This window comes from Microcebus murinus, chromosome 22, assembly GCF_040939455.1.
Source record: "Microcebus murinus isolate Inina chromosome 22, M.murinus_Inina_mat1.0, whole genome shotgun sequence".
In the NCBI taxonomy this organism is placed as follows: domain Eukaryota; kingdom Metazoa; phylum Chordata; class Mammalia; order Primates; family Cheirogaleidae; genus Microcebus; species Microcebus murinus.
The window spans coordinates 25,976,573-26,001,889 of NC_134125.1; the positions used below are offsets into that span (position 1 = coordinate 25,976,573).

The window sequence follows — 25,317 nt, forward strand, 5'->3', positions numbered from 1 at the left end:
CAACAGGAATCCTTCTCCTCCACTCCACCTGTGATGCTCAAGGCCTCAGCCTCGGCAAGGATCACCTTCCTCATTTAACAAAAGAGGACAGGAACCCTTCTGGGCCCTTGCCTCAGGGTCCTATGGGGCTTAAGTGAGAACCCCCAGGAAGGTTGGGGCTGAGCAGACCCAGTTCTTACTCTCGGCACTCACCCCTTCCACAGGAGCAGCAAGGGGCCCCGAGTGAGCTCCCTGCAGGGTTCAGGGGGCCCGACCATACGTGGAAGGTGCTGGCAGTGAGGTTTGGGGCCAGTGGCTGGGCCTGCATCCTGGGTGCCTTCATTAAACGAAGGATACATGAAAGGACCTACAGTGCTGCAGACAAAGCCAACTGTGCCTTCGGTCAACACGCAAGCAATTGCCCCACCCTCACTCCTAAGGGTGGGACCCAGAGTCTGTGATACTTTCCTCCTGTAGCTTCTCTGCCCCAGGCTTCTCCCCCGCAGGGCCTTACCCGGGTCTTGGCCTTCAGGAACACATGGCTCTCCATATCCTTGCTAGATTTACTGTGGGCCACGCCAGCTTTCCTCATAGCATCCTCGCTGAAACACAGAAAGGGAAGAGACATTTACATACTCCAGCCAGTCCACTGCTGCAGTACCCTGCACACAGCAGCTACCCCTGGGTGCCAAGGTGCTGTCCCTGCACACCAGCCTGGCTGAGGTCCAGGACAGAGACAGAGGATGAGTGCAAAGATGGGCAGCTGAGCAAGGGAGTCAGGAGGCAGGTCCACGAGCAGGAAGGAACAGGAGAGGAGGTCACCATGAAGCAAAGAGGGAACCCCTAGTATGAGGGAAGAGGGGCCAACCGCTGGGGATCACTCACAACCAGCTCAAAATCAAGTAAGTGGGCATTAGACCACTGGGTGGCCAGCTGGTCTCTATTTCCTGCCCTCTGAGTAGACTGGGCTCCCACCCAACTCTGCCAGCACAGTGGAACCCTGGTTCCCCTCTCTGTAAAATGAAGGGGCCACATGAAGTTGTCTCTCAGTCCCTTCTAAGGCAAGGATCCCAATGTGGGACCAAAGAGACAAGCCCCAACCTGAACAACTTCTAGCCAGGGACAAGAAGAGATGGCCCACGTAATTGTAAAAAATATCTTAAAGACACATTTACCAATTCACATGTAATAAGAGATGGAATCCTATTTCCATCACATGGATGTTCCACAGGGATAGAAACGTCCACATCAGCTAAGCTGGAGCTGCCCTTGAATGGCAGCACATGCTGTCCAAAGGTAGGAAGAGGTGTGTATTTGTTAGCAAGGCTTGGGCCCCTGAGGCCTGGCCCCTGGCTCCCAGGGGACTGGCTGCTGCTCTGGTCTGCTCACGGCCACCTTCTTCCCAGTATGATGGGTCTCCTTCCTGCCTGGCTTCCCAGCCCTGGGCTCTGCAGCCTCGCCTCTGAGTCCAGCCCAGCGGTACTGGAGCATGCTGACCACTCCAAACACAAGCCAAGTAGCCACAGAGTACTCAAGGAATGCACAAGTGGCCCTGTAGCATCATGGCTGTGATTCTTAAGACATCACAAGTGAGAAAGGAAGGCTCACTGCTGAAAGATGTACATACCTGCCTTAACGTAAAAACAAAAATGACATTGACCCATTTCACTACTGGATACTTCACTCAATAAGCACACGTGGAGGTCCTACCTCCCCCTCTGTTTCCTGAAGCCTGAGCTCAGTTGAGGAAGCAAAAGGTTCCTGCTCACCAGGCATCCGGGGTGGAACAGACACATGAGTGCAAAGGTCACCAGGGCCACAGGACACCAGCCAGGTAGCCATGCAGGATGGTAACACAAGCACCAGCCCAGGGCAGGATCAGGCTCCGGGGAAGCCCCAGGAGCAGGCCCTCTGGGAGGCTGGTGAGGATCCGGTGTGCACATGCTGAGGCCAGTGTGGGCAGGCCCTCCACACTGGGGAGGTTGAGAGGTCAGCTGGTAGGCCCTAAGAAGTCACTGGGCATTTCTGACAGAAGCCACTGAGCAGATCTGTTTTCTGAAAGTTGTCTCCCCTGGGCCCCTCCCCCTCAAGCCAGTACCTGTTCCTCTTCCCGCCTCTGAAAGCAGCACGAAAAGGGGCCCAGGAGGCAAAGCCTGCCATACAGGGACTTCATTGGGGCCGAGGGCCACAGAAGACCAACGGGGGACCCTAGGGAGAGCACTGGTAGGCAACTGGGACAGCCTGGAGGCTGAGTGGATGGGGAGGCCATGGGTGGCAGGTGCAGCTGAGTCAGAGAGGAGTGTAGAGGAGTCTGAGGGTAAGGAGTAGTTATACAGGTGGGCTCTGCCAAGGACAGTGGTCACTACGGGCTAAGCCAGACTTGAAAGGAAAGCAGTCCTCCTGCACTGCCACCAGCCACTTTCCAGAGAGTCAGCAGACTGGCAGGCCCCAGACAGACACTGCTTCTCAACTGCAGCAAAGATGCCCAGACATCCAGAGACAAGGTCCAGAGCACAGCTTAATGCAACAGCTTTGAGGTTCTGGGGTGGCCAGGTCAAAGAAATGCACTTGGTGAGCTGATGGCAAAGTGGCACCAGACACCCAGGGGCGTGCTGGTAGACGAGCCCTGTCCCATCCTGGCGAGAGAAACACCACAGATGACGGGCATGCTGTGGGCACCAACTGTCAGTGACTCAGAGCCCGAGGAGCATCAACCAGGCTGGAGGCCAGAAACAGGCACAGCTTGACAGGGGAGGACATGTCCCTGCGCAACAGGAAACGGAGCTGGGGTGAATGTCCGGTTCTGCCCTGAGCTTCCAAGCAGCTGCAAGGTCAGAGTTGGAGCCAGAGCCAAGGAGGAAGCCAGGCCAGGGCTCGGAGAGGCAGCACCGTGTCTCCAATGTCCCTCCACGGTGACCACCCAGAGAAGCCCTTTAGCTTTGGTGGCTGAAGAATAAACAGAGATGGCCTGAGCACTGTTTTCAATTCTGTCAACCATATTTTTAAAAATGTTTTTGCTCCTATTTCTAACATGAAGATCATGCTCCACAAAACAGAATACAGGGCAAAAAAGAAACCAGGCGGCTCTGCTCTCTCTCAATAGCCTACACTTCCCCTCAGAGGTCTGCCCTGACCTGCCAGCTGAAGGTTGGGTCCCCTTCTTTCCTCCCTCTGGCCCTGGTGTGCCTGTGGGACTGGGCGCAGTCAGGACCCAGCCGCCTTCGGAACAGCAGCGTTGCTCCCCGAAGTCCCATTCCGCTCCTCCTGAGCTGCACCTGGCTGCCGTTCCCAGGATGCTTTTCTGAGCAGCAGGACATGAATGGCACCTCTCGGTCTCTGACTCCTGAAAACAAAACCCTTAGAGCCACTGTCACGAAATGAAGGAAAACGAAGGTAAACTATTGTACAAGAGACAGCCCCGAACGAGGGGCAAAAACTACAGCTTCAGAGAAACAGCAGTCGAGGTGACCTCTGCCCCGAACAAGAAAGCCCGGGAAGATGAGGGCCTGCTCACAAGGGAGAACCCTAAATGGCCGTTCCACCACAGTCCGGCCCAACATGAGCAATGTGCTCACAGGCACCTATGAGGTGGCTGCCAAAGAACCCCAGGCTACCCTGGTAGCATAGTGCTTGCACCAGCTGAAAAAGGGGCTAGGGCCGTTCCCTGAGTGTGACCAGCTCTCCGAGAAGATGGATGTGAGGACTGACACCTGCTCAGGCACATGGCCCCTTGCTGGGACCTGGACTCCACAAGCTCTCCCTTGGGCTATGGGCTACCTCTGTCAGTCTGCCCAGTCACAGGGTTCAACTGGTATCTGTTTGAGACCAAAGCCTCCCTGGGGACTGATCCATCATTATAGGCCCTTAGAGCTCCCTCACCATGGGCCACTGTCCAGATCTGCCCCCAGTATATGGTGCATCTTAAAGGCACTGTCTGACCCTGTCTCAGAAGCCAGCGGTGACACACCAAGAAACCCTCTTAATGTTGTCACTTCCTGCACCAAGCATCCATGCTGGAAACCTGGGCACCTCCCTTCCCTTCCCAGCTGCCACCCCCAATTCCCTAAAGCTAAAATCCTTGCTGCGACCACTGCAACTGTGGTAATGCTTCCCAAATGGCCTCCATTCTCATTCCCTCCCCACATCCCCAAGTCACACGACTGTCAGTGACTGTGAGAAACAGCCTGGGCTATGTCCCTGCCAGCCTACAGAGCCTCACGCCTCACTCCTCTCCAGCAAGGCAAGAAGGCTGTCCAAGAGCCCATCCCACTCACTCTCCCCAGGGCCCTGGGGGACAATGGCCCTGCTGGCTTGCATGCTGCCTGATGTGACCCTATAGCCACCTCCACCACACCTCCTGGAGGAATCGCTGGTTCCCGTCTGCGGGCCCCACTGTACTGCGAATGCGGTGAGAACAGAGCCTGCAGCACCCACCTCTGCGTATATATACAGCAGGCAGTCATCAGTGTCAGACAAAATAGCTGGCTCTTTTTAACACAAGAAGTGGTGCTGCCATGCACTCTGATGGGACATGATGTACAAAACTGTGAATTGGTGTGACAGGCCTGAGGGAAGCAAAGCCTCGACCATGCGCCCCAGGCAGCGCAAGCCAAAGTGACTGGGGCCGCAGGGCCTGGCAGGAAGTAGACGGGGAGGAAGGGCCTGGGCTCAAATTCCAACCTGGCCACTCACCGCTCTGGGTCTTAGGAGAGGCATGCCAGCCCTAAGCGTGGCTTCTTCATAAAGGAATGGTCTGAGGGGCTGTGACCAGGAGGAAGGGACACAGAGGTGGCGAGACTGTGAGGACAGGCCCGGCGTTGGCAGGTCTGCATGGCTCCTGCCCAGCAGGGGCTGCTGCTCCTCACTTCCTCCCTGTCCCCAAACCGGGAAAGTCCATTAATTAACAGGAGTCTATCCTGGTCCTTGTCATCTGAATCAATGTAGGATAAAGCAAAACAATGTCTCATTGGGTGTCCTTGGGACGGCACACATAGATGTCAAGCTCCAACTGTGCTAACTCCGGCAACACCTATGGTGGCTGCCCTATTCTGCCCTCAATCCACCTGGCAACACCCATGTCCTCCCTCTGCAGGAAAGGAGGGGACAGTGTGGACCCCATGGACCACTTGACTCTGAGGATTACAGTAGTTAATATTACAAGGCACTGGACACACAGGAAGCACTCAGCATGCTAAAGAAACAAGTAAGGGAACGACCTGCCTAACTGCACAGTAAGACAGCATCCCAAAATACCTCCACTGCATGTGCCGTTAGTGTCGCCCCCTTCCCAGACAATGATGGAACAGTGAGTGAGTGTGTGTGGGGGGTGGGGGGTCCCCTTCAGGCAGTGCACTCTTCCACTGGCGCTGAGTCACCTGGAGTATATACCCTGAGGCTAGTGCCACCACTCTGGCAGGAAAGGCGTTCACACAGGCATGTTGATGAGAGGCATTAAATGACCTCTTGTCCCAACTCCCTGACTCTTCATTCCACACCCTGTTCCAAAAGACCCTGGTGCCCACCTGAGGCCCATCTCAACCTGATCCTTTTCACAACTGCCCCCGGCACTGCCAGGCCCCCTTCCTGGTCTGCCTTCTTTCCCTTGGCCAAATGAAGGCATGAATTCCCTGGACAGACTGCTGGTGTCTAAAGGAGAAAGGAAGCCCACAGCAGAGCGGTGGCTCACGCCTGTAATCCCAGCACTCTGGGAGGCCAAGACAGGAGGATCACTTCAGCTCCGGAGTTCAAGACCAGCGTGAGCAAGAGCGAGACCCCATGTCTACTAAAAATAGAAAAGCTGTACCGGGAGTGGTGGTACACTCTTGTAATCCCAGCTACTCAGGAGGCTGAGGCAGGAGGATGGCTTGAGCCTAGGAGTTTGATGCTGCTGTGAGCTATGACAACACCACTGCACTCTAGCCAGGGCAACAGAGCAAAACTCTGTCAATCAATCAATCATCCAACCAATCAATAAATCAAATCAAATCAAATCAAATTAAACAAAATAAAAAAGCAGGAGGATTCACTCACCCTCCTGACCTCTGGGGGACAGGATGATTCCTCCCATTTATGCTGCCCAAAGGAAACTTCTGTGGGTCTCTTCTAATTTTGAGAAACACAACACCCATCAATCAAAGTGGCCTCTCATGAGGCACGAGGAATTTCTGCCAACTCCACCTCATCCCACCTCAGAAGCCTCCTGGCAAACTGCTGCCTGCGTGTGTAGACAAAGCCTGTTCGCCCACCAGGAGCCCACAGCTTGTATGTGGGACCCTTCATCCTGTGTGTGTAAAAATCCAAATCACAAAGTACCAGATAACAGAAGGGTAGTTACACAATATCAGGCTGATGAAGGTTTTCCTAAGCATGTTACTAGAAGTAGACACCATAAAGGGAAAAAGATTTTGCCATATTAAAACGATTTCTGTTCTCTGGGCTCGGACCTGGTTCGCAGCGACATGGCTAAATGCACCAAGAACGTTGGAATCATCAGTAAACACAGGACCTGCTATTGTGCCTTCCTCTGGAAGATGTTGTGAAGGAAACTGAAATCTGCCAGCTGATTTGCTCCTCTGTGGCAAAACCAAGGTAAAGAGACAAGTGTGTGGGGGTCTGGCATGAAAACAGCATCTGGTGGTACCTGGACCTACAATACCACTTCCATTGTCACGGTAAAGTTCACCATCAAAAGACTGAAGGAACTGAAAAACCAACAGAAGCTCCACCTTTTCAGACACCACTAGCCTCTAAAAAAAAATAGGTTAATTTATGTAACAGAAAAAAAAAAAGATTTCTTTTTGTTTGTTTTAGAGACAGGGTCTTGCTCTGTCACCCAGGCTGGAGTACAGTGGTGCAATCATAGCTCACTACAGCGTCAAACTGCTGCCCTCAAGCCATCTTCCCGCCTCCCAAGCAGATGCCACTACAGGCATGCGCCACCATGCCTGGCTAATTTTTTAATTTTTTGCAGAGACAGGGTCTCACTATGTTGCCCAGGCTGGTCTCAAACTCCTGGCCTCAAACAATCCCCTGTCCTCAGCCTCCCAAAGTGCTGGGATTAGAGGTGTCAGCCACCGAACCTAGTCTAAAAAAGATTTCTACCCCATTTTTACCAGTCATCTACCAGAGAGATAAGGGGAAGGTGTCATTCTGTTGGCAACTTAAGCCCAGCCCTGGCAGTTCCCTTATCTGGGTGTTCCCCACGCCCCAGCAGGCCTGGATGTTTGGGGGAGTGCTGCTGGACTTTGCGGCAGAGACCAGTGGCGCTAAATGTTAGGTAAAGCACCGTTCAGTCCAAGGTGACAGAGAACACCTCCATCCTTCCCAAATGCCAGCCACATCCTGCAGAGACACCAGGATCGCTACCCCGAGGCAGGGCCCACACACGGCACATGGACCAAGCATCTGCCCTGCTGCAGCACCAAGGAATCCATGCGCCTGCCTCCAGGAACACAGCCAGAAACTGAAGATATAAAAGAAAGGAAGCAAATCACTCCACTGGCCCTGAGCGGGAAGTATCACTTTGACCAATTCTTGTCACATCTACTGAGTTTCATATTTTCAATTCAGAAAGGACCTATTTTTTCACTCCAAAATTTTTGTTATGGTTTGTTTTCTAAAAAATATTATACTCGGTAAGAGCCAAAAATTTTAAACACCAGAAACTTATTTGGAGAGAAGCATGACTAAGTGATCAGTCAGAACGAAAACCACACAGGCTGCAAATGTAGCGCCCTGGCCCTGCGAACAGAAGTGGCCTTATCTGCAGAAGAACACAGCCATATGAGTGAGCGTGGAGCTAAGTTATACTCCAAATAAAAGCCTTCCCTCTAACAACTGCATTTTAAAAATAAAACTGAGATATGAATCTCTAGGTTGAAATGAGGGACTGAACCTGCACGTCTAATTTTGTTCCATCCTAAAACTCAACTGAAACCACAGAAAACATCAGAAAAATGAAAATGACGGCCACAATACAGCATTTTATAAGTTGGAGAGCTAATGGCCCAGTGGTAAGAGACACAGCAAGCAAACCAAGAAAAGAAGGTGGAGCCCTAAGTAAGTAACAGTGAGGAGGGGAGAGCCTGCCCAATGACAGCCCCAGGTCCTCAGGCCGGCCTGCACCAGGCGCTCTGGGATGGAGGTTGAAAGCTGTCCCTGCATCTCCACCCCGACTTTGCCTGTGGGTAACCACCCCTGTACCAGGAGACTACTGTAGGTTTACTCTCTGGGAATGGAAAGTCACTGGACTGGGGGTTCAACCCACTTAGTTGAAAAGGCACAGGCAAGACACTGAGACAGGTGGACAGAGTGGCCGTCAATGCCCTGGTCTAAGTGACTAGATCCATACTCACTGCTGAGACCCACCAGCTGGTCAGCCCTCAACCTCCTCCAGCACAGTGAACGGCAGGCTGGTGGCCAGGTCTTCACCCTGCAGCCTGGTGTCCAGAAGACCATGCTCCAAAGGAAGGATTCATAGAACCTACAGCCACATGAGCCTCCAGTGCAGCTCCTGATTGACAAGCCCCACCCACTCAGAGAGACCCTTAAGCTTCAGAGAGCCCCTCTCTTAAAGTGACCAGCCAGCCAAGGGCTCGCAGACACCCTAACATGGCAGGTACTATTTTCCCATTACCCCCCAAAAAACAGTAACTTGGAAGTAACAGAAACTTAACAGGAAGGAAATGCAGATTCAATATTATCTACTGAGATAGGCCACTACCTTGCATCCATTTAACAAGAATGAATGCTATAAAAAGAGAAAAGTCAGATACAAAAAAAAATAAATAAAAGGAGTTCTTAGAAATAAAAGCACGTTAGCAGCGAAAGTCAGAGATAGAACTGATCAAGCAAGCAGAGCTAAGACAATAGGAGAAAAGAGAAAGAAAATAGAAGAGGGTCCAGGGGCCGACATTCCTACTCTCTCAGCATAGGAAATGCCCTGAGATGACTCAAAGGAACCCTCCATGAGAGGCAGGCTTGAGTTAGGTGAGGGAGGATTCCACCGTGAGGCTCAGAGCCACAACCACAGGAGAGGAGCACACAGCCAGTGCAACGTGCTTCTAAACCCTCCAACAAGTATATCCCACCAAGGACTCTAGATGCACCCAAACTGGCATGGTCTCCAGAAAGTTAATTCCCATGAGCCCTCTCTCAGGAAGCAGAATAGGGAGTGAACTGCAAAAAAAGTAGTACATGATATGGGAAATAAGGACCAGACGCAGGAGGACAACAGTGACAGTCCTGAGCCAACCAACTCGCAAAAGAGAGACAAGCATCATGACTGCAGCCACTGCCCGGAGGCTCCAGAAGGGAGGTCCTAGGGAACGAGCTGGAACTGACACATAGCCCAGCTCAGAGCCTGGGATAACTACGGAGAGGTCACCGAAGATACGGGAAGAATTAGCAACAGGTACACAGGAAACTGGGCGCAGTTTTCAAAAGGCAAGTTTTCTCTAGAAAAAAAAAAAAAATCAGACAATTGCAGTACACCACTATGCTCAACTGTGAATAGCATTTGTGCAGGCAGAAAATGTAAACATTTATTGCTGATCTACCCAGAAAGTAAACTCCTGGAAGGCTGAAGGAGCAGGAGCAGAGAGGACAGCAGCGAAAGTCAAGCAGCATGTGCACATTACTTAGAATCAGGACACATGCCAGAAGAAACAGTGAAGAGTCAAAGGTAGCTGCTGCCACCAGGGAGGACCAGGAGAGTATAGGGAACCACTGTAGTTTCTCATAAGTCTTTTCACAATTTATGTACATATATTACTTTGATAAAATTTAAAGTAACTAAAAATAAAATGACAAAATGCACAAAAAGAGGATGCCACAGAAAATACTCAGTGAATGATAGCCACTATCAAGAAAGTCTCTTTCCCCTGTCTAAACCTTCCTGTCTCTGCTGACCCTGGGACAGGAAGTTTCTGCCCCATCTGTAATTTTGATGTCCAGGAGTGTCCCAAAAAGCCCCTACCACACATTCCTTCCACAGGTCACTCCACAGTCACAGAATATGGGGCTGGTAGGGAGCTCAGGGTGAGTGAGGCCAACCGCCGCAGGCAAGGCAGTACCCTGGCCCACCCCACCCACCTGAGAGGTGCCTGCCAGCTGTAGCTCAAGTGCCCCTCCCTGCCCTTCAGCAGCACAGGACTGCTTCTCCCCAGTCTTTGGACCATGACTGTGTCTCCAGAGAGCTACAGAGCAGCACCCCTCGCCGCCCCCAGTCTTCTCCCATCCTGCAGCCAGTTTACTGCCCCGGTGCCCAGGTGCCTTCACCTCTGAGGCAGGAGATGAGGAGCCGCCGCTTGTTTAGTCACCAGCAGTAACCAAAGCAAACACCTGGCCTTTATTTATTTATTTATTTATTTATTTATTTATTTATTTATTTATTTTTGAGACAGAGTCTCACTTTGTTGCCCAGGCTAGAGCGAGTGCCGTGGCGTCAGCCTAGCTCACAGCAACCTTAAACTCTTGGGCTCAAGCGATCCTCCTGCCTCAGCCTCCGAGTAGCTGGGACTACAGGCCTGTGCCACCATGCCCGGCTAATTTTTTCTATATATATTAGTTGGCCAATTAATTTCTTTCTATTTATAGTAGAGACGGGGTCTTGCTCTTGCTCAGGCTTGTTTCGAACTCCTGACCTCGAGCAATCCACCCGCCTCAGCCTCCCAGAGTGCTAGGATTACAGGCGTGAGCCACTGCGCCCGGCCAACACCTGGCCTTTAGACCTCACAAGTAGCTGGGAGCATGTTTGCCAAACTATATCCCAAACAGACTGCAATTTTCTTCTTTATTGTACACTTCTGCATCCTAGTTCTTTGACTTTTTAAAGAAACAAAAAAGTGCTTTTAACAAGATAAAAATATGTATTTCAGAATTTAACTATCCACCTACATGTAGGAATGGGTATTTTGGTTTCGCAGACAGAAATTCTCTAATCATACCAATACAGGAGACTCGAGACCCTCTCTCTCCACACTCCTCTCGGTCGCTGGATGAAGCTCCTCCTCCTGCTGTCAAGACCTCTCAATGCCTGTGAATCAGATCAATGAAGAACTAACCTGAAGAAAAGACTGCTGCCCCTCAAATGGCATGCTCTTACCTGAGCTAGTTCAGAAGACCACACAAGCCTCCTTCATTTACTCCAATCTGTTGGTTTGACCTCAAAAGAACCCAGAGGGCTGGAGAGGCCTTGTGATCCCTGTGTCGGCGCTAGGCTGGGGTTCCCCCAGCTCTAGCCCATGTCCCACCCACTGCCAGGCAAGCATGTGGCAAGGACCCAATCTGCCAACTCAGGAGGTTATGAAAATGCTTATCTCACATGGCTTTGTGGTATTGGTGGGGGTGGGGAAGCCCTATCTTCCACAGATCTGCACTCAGGCACTCAGTTGAAATCATCTGGTATCTGAGATGTGATTTAAAATAGTCCAGGAGGGGGTGGGGAGGGGTGGGTAAAACAACACTGGCCATATGTTGCTAACTCTCAAAGTACTGGGGAAACCATTTTTCTATTATCTCTGCTTCTGGGAACACCTGAAAAATTCCATAATGGAACTTAAAAAAAAAGTGAAGTCCAGTGCTTATCTCAACCCACGGGATGATTGTGCACGGTCCACACCTCGTGTGAACCTGGGCTGTGGGAGCGCAGGGCCCAGCCAGAGTCCACGCTGGGAGAGAGCACAACCTCGGCCATGAGAAACCTACAACTCAAATCTGAACTCAAATACATGTGCATATATATTCACATGTTTAAAATACATACCTATCATGTTGTAAGCACACACAGGAATGGTGGAAACATATAAATATGTCAGTCACAGCCAGCTCTGGGCAGAGATTATGGAAAACACCTTCCTGTTTTGCAATCCCCTACAATGTTATCTGAAGGGAATAAAGTACTAACCCACAAGTCCCAAAGGCACTGACCAAACAGGAGAGAGAGACAGGGCCAAGGCTGCTGTGACTGGTGAGCCAACTTGGAGGCTGCTGACCTGGCTTCATTGTGCCAGATCCTCTCCCCATAGTCTCTCTCTCCACATCTCCTCTGCCCGCCACAGCCCTGCTCTGGGGCCCCACCTGAGCAAAGTGGCTTCACCCAGCCTCCAGGATGGCCCACACACTGGCTCCTGCAGCAATTGCTCTTCCCAAGTTGGCTTCTTGTATCTCCCATTGGCATCACCTTGCACCCACCCCACTCAGAATCAGTACAGAGTCAGGGCTCCTCTCCTGCAGGTGTGCATACCTCTGTCTCCCTCCTCCTCTCCTCCTACAAGCATGTGCATGCATGCACACATTGGCACAACCACACCCACACAGACAGAATCACCAAATCCTTACAGGCTCTCTCCCTCCTAAATCATCCTTCCGTTCCTACTGTCCCTGTACCCAGTGGGTCTCATATTTGAGTGCACATTTAAAATCACCAAGGGTGCTTGGTGTAAAGGCAGGTTCCCTGACAATACCAGGGTGTTGGAACTCCCCCACACTGCCGGTGGAAACACAAATTGGTACCACTTGAGAAAGCGTTCAGCAGAACATGCTACAAGGCTACATCCGCTGACTCAGGCAGGCCTCCACTCCACTTGTAAGGTGCACAGCCCAGAGAGTCAATATCCACCACAAGATATGACCAAAGCCATGCCTGGCACAGCCTTCACGTGGAGAACTGGCACTCACTCCAAAATCCATTCAGCGTAGAACAGTAAAGTGACCTAGGGCAGAGTCAGGTGTGGACTACCCATGTCATAAACAGTAACTGCCGCACGTGAGGATGAACTTCACAGACGTGATGCAGGAGATCACACAGAGTGTGATTCTGGTGACAGGAATTTCAAGATCAAGTCAAATGTCTCCTTGGGCATGGGAATCAGAAGAGAAGAGGGCAGGGTTCGCCCTGGCTGAGCCAGAGGGAGGAGCCTGCTGGGAGCGAGGCCTGCACACTGTACAGATCTCTCTGGGCAGTGTGAACAGCCATCTGGCAGCACGATGAACACTGGAGTCGCTGTGTCACCCGCTGTGGTAGGTAAGTTATACCACAATATAAACACCACATGACTTGGGCGAGAGCTCTGAGCCCTAGGCCCAAGGACCCTGCACCGTCCTTTGGTTGGCCTGAATCCCTGCTATACAGCCCTGGCAGAGATTTCTCCCTGGTATGAATCAAAGCAGACTGAGGGGCCAATGGTGATGCACCAGGGCTTCTGAGGGCAAAAAGAGTTCTCTCCACTCCACAACAGGGGCTCCATCCCACATACAGCAGCCAGATCACCCCTGCAAAGGTCATGCCGGGTGAGGGCTGAAAGGAAGCTGGGAAGAGCAGAAGGGGCAGCTGAGGTGAGGGGGTGGGATGGGCAGTGGGGATGTGTGAAGGGCCAGTTCTTAACTAAGCGCTGCCTTCCCCCACCGCCGGCACAGGAAGGAGCTCAGGGCACTTAGGCTGGGGAGAGCAGGAGGCCCAGAGGTGGGGGCCTGTCTGGTCCCCAGCCCTCGGCCCAGGCGCCTCTCATCCCCCTTGCTGGCTCTCTCCCTGACAGGAGACAAGTGGCTCAGCTCAAAGACCACCCTGCAGCCGGGACCCACCCCACTCTTGCACCCCAGATTCCCAGGCAGAGAGCTCAAAGAAGCCTGTGTGGCCAAGACCTAAAGGGGAACAGGGCCCAGGAGGCGGCGACCCCAGGGAGCAAACAGCACAGCTGCCATCCATCTAGCACGGAAGATGGCATAGTGAGAGCAAGAGGGTAAATCCCAGGGAAGGGGATGCTCGAGTGCTTTTACTCTCCTTGCAACTCTCTATATATTTGAAACATTCTCAAAATAAAAAGCTCAAAATAAAGACACTGTAGGCTTAGAAAGAAAGTGAAGTACCTTCTCCAAGGACTCACTGACATAAGTAACTGTTATTCTACCTTGAGATGGTTGACTCATCAGGACCTTTATTAAAAGTTCCACACCTAGGTTAGAAAGAGATTCATTATTTAAGTTGAGGGGAGCGTCTCCCTCGCGGGGTGGTGGTTTGGAGGTTATGACGCCTTGGCTCCTATTCCATACCCCTGTAAAGGTTCTCTAGCCTGTACTTCCCTTTGTCGTTAAACAAATGTATGAATAAAAAAAAGCTCAACACGAGAAGCAGTTCAGGGTTTAAGTAGCATGGAAGGCCAAAGCCCTGGCCAGAGCTGCTTCCCACAAACCTCCACGTAATTATTATGCACCTCATCTAAGCCAAGGCACTGCGCTAGGACCCACAAGATACGCAGAGCTGTAAGACCAGGTTCAACACTCAAGGAATTTCTAATAGTGTTTAGAAGGCAAAAAATAATAAAAAACATAAAAGTAGGAAAAAAAATAGTTAATCTGTTCAGCTCATGTCAGGATGCAGCCAATGAGGGCTCCGTAAACTCAAAAGTAGGGACCACCACATGCTGAGCCATCAAGAGATGAAGGCAAGGTCAAAGCTTCACCAGGGAAGAGGGAAAACAGCCTCAGAAGACAGAAAAGCCAGTCACGACAGTGGCCAAAGAGGGCACAGAGTGGCGCAAGGCTCTTGTGCCAGCATGAGGGAGGGTCACTAGGAAGGACAGTTTCAAAGGGAAAGGCCCTCAAGCGCCTTGGTAGGGGTGGAAAGGACAGAATCATCTCAGGAAGGCTGGTTTGGCACTGAAGACCCAGGGGAGAGAGGGCACCCACCCTGCAGAGCACACGGTGACTGTGAGGTGCTTTCTACCTCATTTGCAGACAGGGTCCACCTTGTCTAGAGATTTCTGATTACAAAAGGAGTATGTATGTTCATTCTTAAAAAAATACATACACATGTATACATGTACTGAAAATTAAAAAGAAACTTAAAATCACTCATAACCAGCTAAAGACACCTATGGAACAAAACTTGGCCTGCACCATACATCTTGCATGGTGACCAGCTCCTGTCCACATAGCTGCATCATGGCCATCCCCCACATCATTGCCAGCAGCAGCACAGAAACTATCACCTGCAGCTACAACTCCAACCAAGCTCCCATGGCCGGTTTGTGTCCTGAGATGGTGTGGCCATGGGCATCCCCACCACCGCCAGGCTTTAAATGCTCTCCCGATTAGGGCCCAGGAGGAAATACCTAAGGAAATGGACACTTTAAAGGATAAACAGGACTGCCAAATGGCCTTCCAGAAAAATGGCCCTCATTTTTGTGCCCCCAGATGAATGTGCTGATTTGCCTATGGGTCTGCATGGTGTTACTGCTGTCACTTGCCCTGAAGTGAACGCCCCATTGACACCTAAATGGGCCCCTAGCAGTGCTCAGGAAACCGGAGCTGGATGGACCCTAGCCTCCCTGTGCTACAGCACCCTGGCGGGGAATCAACTCTAATTCAAAACCACTCCGGGTGCTCCTGCCCTGTACAGCTCAGACTAGTGGGAGACTAGCCTTCAGACAACCCAACTGCAAACTGGTACCTCTTCACTGTGTGGGAAGAGCCACGGGTGGGGGCAGCAGGAGGAGGGCTGCACAGCTCGGCCACACAGAATAGGTCTTTCAGGCAGGGCAGCCAGCGCAAGACCTGGGCTAGTCTGAGGATTCATAGGCAGTCTCTTCTGACAGAGCATGGGCAGGGGGGACTGGCAGACAAGTGCAGACCCTGGAGGAAAGGACCAAGACTCGGAGTCCAATCCACAGTGGGTGGCCACTAAAACCTTCTGAGCCTCAAAATAACTGGGGTAAGAAGGCCAAGAGTTGATGACTCTTGAAGCTGAGTGGTAGGTACATGGATCAAGGCCTTTAAACTACTCTACTAGGTTTTGTGACTTAAATTTTCCATTTTGAATTTTTTCTTTTCTTTTCTTTTTTTTTTTTTTGAGACAAGGTATAACTCTGTTGCTGGGCTAGCATGCAGTGGTGTCACCATAGCTCACTGCAGCCTCCAACTCCTGGGCTCAAGCGATCCTCCTGCCTCAGCCTTCTGAGTAGCTGCGATTACAGGTGCACACCATTACACCTGGCTAATTTTCCTCTTTTTAGTAGAGACGGGGTCTCACTCTTGCTCAGGCTGGTCTCAAACTCCTGAGCTCAAGCAATCCTTCCACCTCAGCCTCCCAGAGTACTAGGATTACAAGCATGAGCCACCATACGACAGAGTCTCGCTCTGTTGCCCAGGCTGGAAGTCAATGGTGCAGTCACAGCTCACTATAACCTCAAATTCCTGGGCTCAAGCAATCCTCCTGCCTTGGCCTCCCAGAGTGCTGAGATAACAGGTATGAACCACTGAGCCTGGCCTTCAATTTTTAATAATTCATTAGAATTCCTTAAAATTATCCTCTGAATATTTAATCAAAATTACCATCCCAAGCAATGCTTTAAAGGGGTCTAGTACTCCTCCACCCCCCTGTGACTAGAGCAGGGAGATAATCACATGGTCACAGTCCTCCCCACCTTGGAATGTGGATCCTCTACTTGCCACAAACACATTGTCATGAATAACAGTGACAGCTGAGTGACCTCTGGTCAGGAACAGACATCAGGACATGCAGCTGTGGTAGGCAGGTGGGGTCACTTACAAACGGAGCTGGTAGGGCTGGTGGGCTGGCAGGCTGGTCCTTTGCTGTTTGGAACTCCATGGTGAGTTGCTAAAATTACAAAGGAGCCACCAATAGCAGGCTCCTCTACTGGGTCTCCCAATGCACTTGGCTTGGATTAACTTCAAGCTACTCCCCTCCCCCATGAGCGATATGTCAACTCCTGCAACAGGGCTTAGCATAGCATACCCATGTCAACTACTGTTGAGAAAGCCCTGGACTCCTGAGCAGATGACTGAGGGTTCTAGTCCTCTCAGGTCACTGTCACTACAGGGCCAGAGACTCAACAATCACTTCCTATTTGCCCATAAGGCTGAGGGTTAGGGCACTGGGGCTATGGAGGTAAGCAGAGGGACAGACAGGGCCCTTGTCATCAGAGAGCGAAATTCTAGCAATGGGTTTCACACAGACATCTGTGAGCAGGTGCAGTTGCTTAGACAACAACCAGGCTATGAAGAAAGTGGCAGGGCTCAGCAGCTTCCCCGCTGGAAAATAAGGGCTAGAAAGACCAGGAGGGCCCAGGGCTGTTAGGAGGCCTGAGCAGGAAAAGCCACAGAAAAAGCTCAGCCAATACTTGCTGGCTTCTGCCTACAGGAAAGACCACGACCCACAGGCAGGACTGGGCCTGCACGTTTAAGGGTACTCCTTTTCCTTCTGAAGGCCTCTTCAGCCCCTTAGCAGCTGCTGTTTGGCTGCATGTTCTATTCTTTGTTCCTTGTGTTTTTATTTTGTTTCTAGCTAAAGAGCATTTGACTTTCTGCTTGTGGTCTAGGCCAAACTCTCTGTATATTCCAGACACCAGACCTAGAGCTTGGGTCTCCCTGGAGGCTTCAACAGAAGAGGTGGCTGACCTCTGTGCCCCAGCTCCACCCCACGCTGCCCCCAGGCTCCCAGGCACTTCACCAGAGCCTCAATCCTGAGCTGCCCTTCCCCAGCTGCATCTCCCCTCCCTCCCTCCCTCTGTATTCCGTTCTGCCCACCAGGCATTGATTTATTTCATCCCGATGTGTGCAATCTGCTATACCAAGGGGTAGGGGGATAAAAATCTCAAGAATTAGATGGCAGACAGGGGTAGTGGCTCATGACTGTAATCCCAGTGCTCTGGGAGAGTAAGAAGGGAAGATTGTGTGAAGTCTGGAGTTTGAGGCTGCAGTGAGCTATGATGATACCACTACACTCCAGCCAGGGCAACAGAACAAGACCCCATCTCAAAAAATAATTAATTAATTTTTCAAAAAAGAATAAGATGGCAGAAAAATTAAAAAGGACTGGTAGAAAATGATTGATGAAGTCCTTTCATTTATTCACAGCTTAAATATTTTCTGCAAACCTCTATGTCAGATGCAGCACTAGACGCTACAGATGCACTTTTGTTCTCTGGGAGCCTGTAAACCAGAGACATGCTCAACATCAACACAACAATCCCACGAGGAAGGCCGAAGCCCCACAAAGGCCAACTCAGGGAGTTCTACCAGCACCTTCGGCTGTGGTCTCTTCAGGAAAAGTGAGTGTTCAATGAAAAGCCAATCTGAACCCATCAACTACCCTCCCCCCACAGGCTCCTTTAAGTGTCATGAATCCCCTTAACCAGGCTCGAGCATGGCCTTCACAATCCAAGGCTATGGGATCTCCTACTGCTGCAAGGGCACAGGACGCAGCATCAGAGAGCTCGTGACTGAGTCCCAAGTCCTCTGTGAGGGGCTATACAAAGGTCTCTCTGTTGTCCCTCCCACCATCCCTACAAGACAGACTGGCCTCCTAGCATTTCCTAGATGACAGATACAATTCAGAAAGGTCAGCCTGGCTAACAAGTGGAGAAAGCAGGGGTTCCAGAGCTTCACAATACATATTGGCTCAGGTAAACACCACCACTAGAGTGCAAGAGGTGGCTCACACAGCCCCCAGGAAAATACTTACTCTTGCACTCTTCAGCAAGTGTTTCCTATGCCAGGTGCCATGCTTCACAGGATGGCAGTCCTATGGGAAACTAAAAAAGGCTGAGACAAAACAGATCAGAGGGGTGACCCACTTTAGGAAGGATGGGTAGGGAAGGATCCTGAGCAGACAACTAAAGGAAGAGAAGAAGCTAGTCATAAACATAGTGGGGAAGGCAAGGATCCACACATTTTTGGATACCTTAAATACTTGATAATAAATTGGTTTAAAAGAGAGAACAAAGAAAGAGCTTGGAATGTTCAAGAAGCTGAAAGACCAGAAAGGCTGGAACAGGCTGGGGGGTACGAGAAGAGGTGGCTCAGCCAAGCCAGGGTGCGGGGCTAGGAGTAGGGACATCTGGAATTTTATTCTGATGCTAAGGGAAGTCACTGACAGGCCTGAAGCAGGGCAGTGCATGCCCCCCTCGGCTGCTCATCAAGCCTCACCCTCACTTGTGCTGTTAGGGCAGAAAGGTTGGGAGGACAGGAGGGGATGAGCCAGCACCAAGTAGAGGCAGTGGAGGGCTAAGAAGAGGCAACTAGAGTCCCTGCAAGGGCTGCCTAGTCATGGCTCTACTAACCAGCCCCCACTGAAAATCACTTTTTCTCAGTGGGAGCTGGGAGACTAGATTAACCCATTCTCTGGGGCATCATCCCCTAGGTTCTTGGTAAATATACTCAAGGGCCAGGCAGAGACAGACAACTAACATCAGACGCTTTCCCCTCCACTGACACCAAACAGTTCTTCCCTATGTTTTCTTTATTCCCCTTTTGATTATAAATTACTTGGGTTCAAAGCATTCCCCAAATGGCCAACATTAAACAACAGCAAAAACACCAGAGGAAGTTAGAATTAAAGGTACGTGAAGAATCCTAATGCAAATCCTCTTTTTTAACCCTATGAACACAATAAACCAAGGCACCAAGAATCATGACTTTCAAAGAGAATCCTAGAGAGAAAGGCAAATCTGAGAACCAAGGATACCCAGATTCCTTCAGGAAGGTAAACTCTGTATCTGCTCATCCTAGCTGTGGTAGGACAACACCCTCTTCCCCAAAGACATCTATGCCCTAATCCCTAGAACCTTTGAATATGCTATATTATATGGCAAAAGGGATTTTGCAGATGTAATTAAAGTTACAGACTTTAAGGAGATTATCCCAGATTATTCAAGTGGGCCAAATCTAATCTGAGCCCTGAAAAGCAGAGAATTTTCTCTAGCTGAAGTCAGAGAAATGTGACAGAAGAACCAGCCCTTGCTGGAGGGGCCACATAGAAAGCAAGAGAAGGAATGCAGGCAGCTTACAGGAACAAAGACTGACTGCCGGCTAACAGCCAGTAAGGAAAGAAAACACCTCAGTCATACTGGCTCAAGGAAATGAATTTGGCCAACTACCTGAACAGGCTTGGAGACAGAGTCTACCCCACAGTCTCCAGTAAGAAATGCAACCTGCTGGCCCGGGCGCGGTGGCTCACGCCTGTAATCCTAGCTCTCTGGGAGGCCGAGGCGGGCGGATTGCTCAAGGTCAGGAGTTCAAAACCAGCCTGAGCAAGAGCAAGACCCCGTCTCTACTATAAATAGAAAGAAATTAATTGGCCAACTGATATATATATATATATATATATAAAATTAGCCGGGCATGGTGGCACATGCCTGTAGTCCCAGCTACTCGGGAGGCTGAGGCAGTAGGATCGCTTGAGCACAGGAGTTTGAGGTTGCTGTGAGCTAGACTGACGCCACGGCACTCACTCTAGCCTGGACAACAAAGCAAGACTCTGTCTCAAAAAAAAAAAAAAAAAAAAAAAAAAGAAATGCAACCTGCCAACTTCTTGATTTCTGCCTTGTAAGACCCTAAGTAGGAGACATAGTTCAGCCTACCTTGAGCCTAGTTCAGCCTACCAATAGAAACTACCAGATAATAAATCTGCATTGTTTTAAGATGCTAAATTTGTGGTAATTTATTATAGCAGCAATAGAAAAATAATACACAAGCAGCAACATGGCATAGAAAAAGAAAGAACCCAGCTCTCCTGGAAGCAAAAGGAAACTGAATTAAGGTATTTAGTATCCAGTGATTCTCAACACCCTGAAACTCTCCAATAGTCCTCTTAGCCTTCTGACACTTCCCACCCTCCTCATTTCCTTTGATGACAATTCATTCCTCCAGTTCTTAAATTCTGGGCTTTCCCACAGAGGAATCCTTGCCCTGGGGTTTTTCTTGCAAGAACCCAGAAGTGCCTGCACAAGATTTCACCTACAGATAACAGGGTGCATCAATGAAACACTGTTCACTGATACTGCAAAATCCACAGAAATGTCCCAAGGCTATTCTGCCCAGTGCTCAGAGCCACTAACTCTTTAGTCCCCACTCCTTCCACTGTACCAAGAGGTTTCCCGGCATTCAGCCCAACTTCCTTCCTTCCAAACTGCTTCACCCCACCCCCTCCATCCAGTTAGTCATCAAGAATTGTCTACACTATCCTCTTCCTCTGGAAGCTGTCTTCCTCTTTCAGTTTCTACCACTACCTAATGCAGGCCTGACTAGGTCATTCTACAGCCATTTTATGGAGCAATGTGGCAGGCAGTGAGCTAGCAATGGGAATACATGGATGATAAAGGACAGGTCTCCATCTCCCAGGTGCTCAAAACTCTCTTAGCAGCCTAACTGGCCACTCTTATCTGTCCTTGATCCATCTCCAGTGACTCTAGGGATATTCCCAAAACCGGCATTTCACTGTCTCAAAGAATGCCAAGTGCCAAAACCAGACTCAACTCCTTAGCATAACACCCCCCACACACACCACTACCAGCACCTGCACACCCTCATTTCATCATCTCCTGAACTCCTCAAACCCCAGAACTCTCAGCTTACAAGGTCCTCCATGTAAGCTGAGGTAAGAGCGGTAAGTGCTCATGCTTTCCCAACTCCTCAGCTTGGAATGGTGGCTATTCCACTCCTATCTGTCTTTCTAGGACTCAATTTATGCCTCACCTACTCCACAAGGCTGCTCCTGGACTGTTCAAGTTAACTGCCACTTCGCAGGAAGCCCCTGCAGTACACACTACATTACGGAGGACTGAGAAGACTGAACTATGACTGTTCCTTTACCAACAGGGCCATGCTCAGGGAAAGGACTGTGTCTCAGGCAAATTTGTGGCGAGCACAACACACCAGTAAGCTCGGTTAAAATTGCTAAACAAGCAGTCGCTGGCGAGGGACTGGAATTCGGCTATGAGAAGGCACTGACCTCAGCTCTTCACTCCCTCCTCCAAAACCGATGATCTACGATTGCTTCCTGACAGCCACTTCCTGCCATCCTTCAACTAAGTCCACATTCCTTCAGGGGGTCACACCTAAGATTCTCCGCCCCCACCGCCCACAGCCCAAACACTTACCCTCCCAACTTTATCTCCCACCCACTCTCTTTAAACCTCTTTCTCTCACCCTTGATGTGCTTTTCTGGGAGAGAAATCACGAAGCACCCACCCCGCTAAACCCACTACAAGCCGCTGCCCCTTTCTCTTTCCGTATTCAGTGCGGTTCAAAGCAGGGGAAAGTCTGCACCCAAAGCACACAAATGACGAATGAGAAAGCTCAGGACGATGACTCATAAGCCAGGGCTCGTTGGTTTGCAGAGCTCGGCCCCCGGAAAGCTAACAAGCAGCCCACGTCGGGAACGGAGGGGGCAGCCGGGGGAGGTCCGCGCCCTGGGACCCTCGCGGGTACCCAGTGCCTTCGCTCTCCTGACTCCCTCGGGGCCCCGGGGGTCCGGGCGCCGGCGTCTCCCGCAGGTCCGGCCCCGACCTCGCCCGCCAACCGAGGGCGAGGTGCCCCCCGCCCGGGCCCCTACTCACATTTGACTGACCAGCTTCTGCCGGAAGGCGGCGCTCCGCCAGTCGGTCTCCTGCCCCGAAACATCCATCCCGGTCCCCAGCTCCCACCACCCGCGCCCAGCTCCGCCGCCGCAGCCGCCTCAGCCGCAGCGCCAGGCCCAAACCCGGAAGCCGTGCACCGCGCCTCGCACACGCCGGAAGTGGAGGGAGAATTGTGGGAAATGGAGTCGTGCGCTCGGGCTTGTGGGAAATGGAGTTTCCAGGAGCCGCACGCCCCTCTCCGGATGCAGCCGTCCGGCAAGTGCCCCAGGCTAGGTAGAACGGTGGCTACGTGGAACTCCTGGTGCCTGGCTCCAGGACTCAAGGGCCTGCCGCAGGCCCGCCTTTGGCTGCCTGCATTTCCTGCAACTCTACTGTATGCTGACCTCATCAAGTCCCTGAGATCCAGACCCCTCAGGGATGCCGGCCCAAGCTGCCAGCCATCCACAGCGATGCTAAGGAGAGAGTGTGTATTATCAAATATGTACGAGCACCTGCTGTATGCCAGGTACTTCACCAGTACATTATCCCGGCCTTGCTTTCCTGCGACTGCCTGTCAGCGCTGCATCCGAAGAGTTCCCAGGTAGATGCTCATCACCGCCTCTCTCGGTTAGACTCTTGGAATCTCAGGTCGTACCGATGGCTGTATTTTCTCGAGTTGGAGATGTGGAAAACCTAAACCATGTCTATTCATTTTTAGACATAGGCTTTCCTGTTTGGCCAGCAGCCATGTCCCCTTCGAGGAGAACACAACACAGAGATGGTGGCTGGAGGCAGAATGTCAGACAACTTGGTCAGTGGAGGCAAGCTAGCTGGAGTCTGAGTGAGGAGCTGTGGGGGCCTGAGGATATTTTCAGAAGGATAAAGTTCTGCTGCATTTGACCTATGGAGCCTTTATTTGTGGTCTTGGGAAGAGAGGTGAGGTGGTGAAAATCATGAGCCCAAGTGGTCCACAAGCAACAGGGAGCCAACCACTAATATGGGCCTCAGAGAATGTGGACTGGCACCTACTGAAGCCTACTAATGCCAGGTCCCTGCTGGGCTGTGTACAGGCAGGAAGTTGGGGTGATGGGAGGAAGGTGAGAAAGGAGGGATCGAGCAGGTTCCCCCAAGGGGGCCTCTCTTGCCAGCAGAGTTTCAGATTTTGTGTTGATGTGAGACCTGTTCACATCTTTGAATATTTTTGCTCTCATAATCCCAAAAATAATTTTTAAAAACTCTGTATCTAAGGTGATCAGCTTGTCCTGGATTGCTCAGGAGTTTCAAGGTTTTAGTTTAAAGTCCTGAGTCCCAGCAATCCTTTTTCATTATATTTTATTTATTTATTTATTTATTTTTGAGACAGAGTCTCACTTTGTTGTCCAGGCTAGAGTGAGTGCCGTGGCGTCAGCCTAGCTCACAGCAACCTCAAACTCCTGGGCTCGAGCGATCCTTCTGCCTCAGCCTCCCGAGTAGCTGGGACTACAGGCATGCGCCACCATGCCCGGCTAATTTTTTCTATATATATTAGTTGTCCAATTAATTTCTTTCTATTTATAGTAGAGACAGGGTCTCGCTCTTGCTCAGGCTGGTTTCGAACTCCTGACCTCGAGCAATCCGCCCGCCTCGGCCTCCCAGAGTGCTAGGATTACAGGCGTGAGCCACCACACCCGGCCTTTCATTATATTTTACAGATGGCATATCATTATGTTGCCCAGGCTCATCTCAAACTCCTGGCCTCCAGTGATCCTGCCTAGCCTCCTGACTAGCTGGGATTACAGGTAGGAGCCACCCACGTGTCTCTCATCAGCCCTTTTTCCCCCTACATTTTTCTCTTTCTCATCCCGGAAAAATCAGTTATTTTACTTTAATAAAGAAGTAATTACGGCCGGGCACGGTGGCTCACGCCTGTAATCCTAACACTCTGGGAGGCCGAGGCGGGCAGATTGCTCGAGGTCAGGAGTTCGAAACCAGCCTGAGCAAGAGCGAGATCCCGTCTTTACTATAAATAGAAAGAAATTAATTGGCCAACTAATATATATAGAAAAAAATTAGCCAGGCATGGCGGTGTATGCCTATAGTCCCAGCTACTCGGGAGGCTGAGGCAGGAGGATTGCTTGAGCCCAGGAGTTTGAGGTTGCTGTGAGCTAGGCTGATGCTAGGTCACTCACTCTAGCCTGTGGAACAAAGCAAGACTCTGTCTCAAAAAAAAAAAAAAAAAAAAGAAGTAATTACTTCTTTTCCCTTAACAGAAAGCACATCTTCCTGTCTTAGGATTTTCCTTACCAAAAATGCATCTTACTTTTCCTGTATATTTTGCATAGAGTTGTTTCCCTTGTTATTTTTAGTAGTTTTATTTTATTTATTTATTTATTATTTGTTTAACAGACATGGTCTTGATCTGTCACCAGGCTGGAATTCCTGGGCTCAAATGATTCTCCTGCCTCAGCTTCCAAAGTAGCTAGGATCACAGCTATGCACCACTATGCCCAGCTAAAATTTTTTTTTTAGAGATAGGGGTCTCAATATGTTGCCCAGGTTGATCTTGAACTCCTGGCCTCAAGTGATCCTCCTTTCTCAGCCTCCCAAAGTGCTGGAATTATAGGCATGAGCCACCATACCTGGCCTCATTTTAATTATATATATTAATTATATTTTAATTATTAGCAATTGAGAACTATGTTAGACAACAACATTCTGTAGATTAACATCATTACATAAGTCCTAGAAACGTGATTTCTCATAGTACATGTCTCATGCATATAAGTAGACCCAAATATATTTGTCTTTCTGTAAAAATAAAGAAGCCAAAAGTAGATAAATGTCTGCTTAGTAATTAATTGTTCAGTATTTTAGCCTTCTTACAAATGATGCAGACATTAAGTGAATATCTCTTAGTTATCATACTTTAAGGCTTCAAGTTACAAAAAAAAAACAAAAAGTTTTGAAACTATTTTTAAGTAGACATATTTAATTACCTAATTAA

General features: G+C 50.3%; 1 protein-coding gene across 4 annotated transcripts in view; it reads right to left on the reverse strand.

Moving 5' to 3' along the window:
• The window catches only part of MED15 (mediator complex subunit 15), a 68,581-nt gene extending 46,085 nt beyond the window's left edge, over window positions 1-22,496 (reverse strand). For 2 of the 4 annotated variants that reach the window (XM_012776620.2, XM_012776617.2), the window contains exons 1-2: window positions 22,335-22,483; window positions 494-581 (exon numbers count right to left, since the gene is read on the reverse strand). In XM_012776620.2, coding sequence (XP_012632074.2) covers window positions 494-581; window positions 22,335-22,402 — 156 coding nt within the window. In that variant the 5' untranslated portion in view covers window positions 22,403-22,483. Of the gene's footprint in view, window positions 1-493; window positions 582-10,925; window positions 11,015-21,727; window positions 21,847-22,334 lie in introns of those variants that run through there. The other 2 variants (XM_012776618.2, XM_075996773.1) reach the window with 2 other exon arrangements.
• Window positions 22,497-25,317: the final 2,821 nt, after the last annotated feature.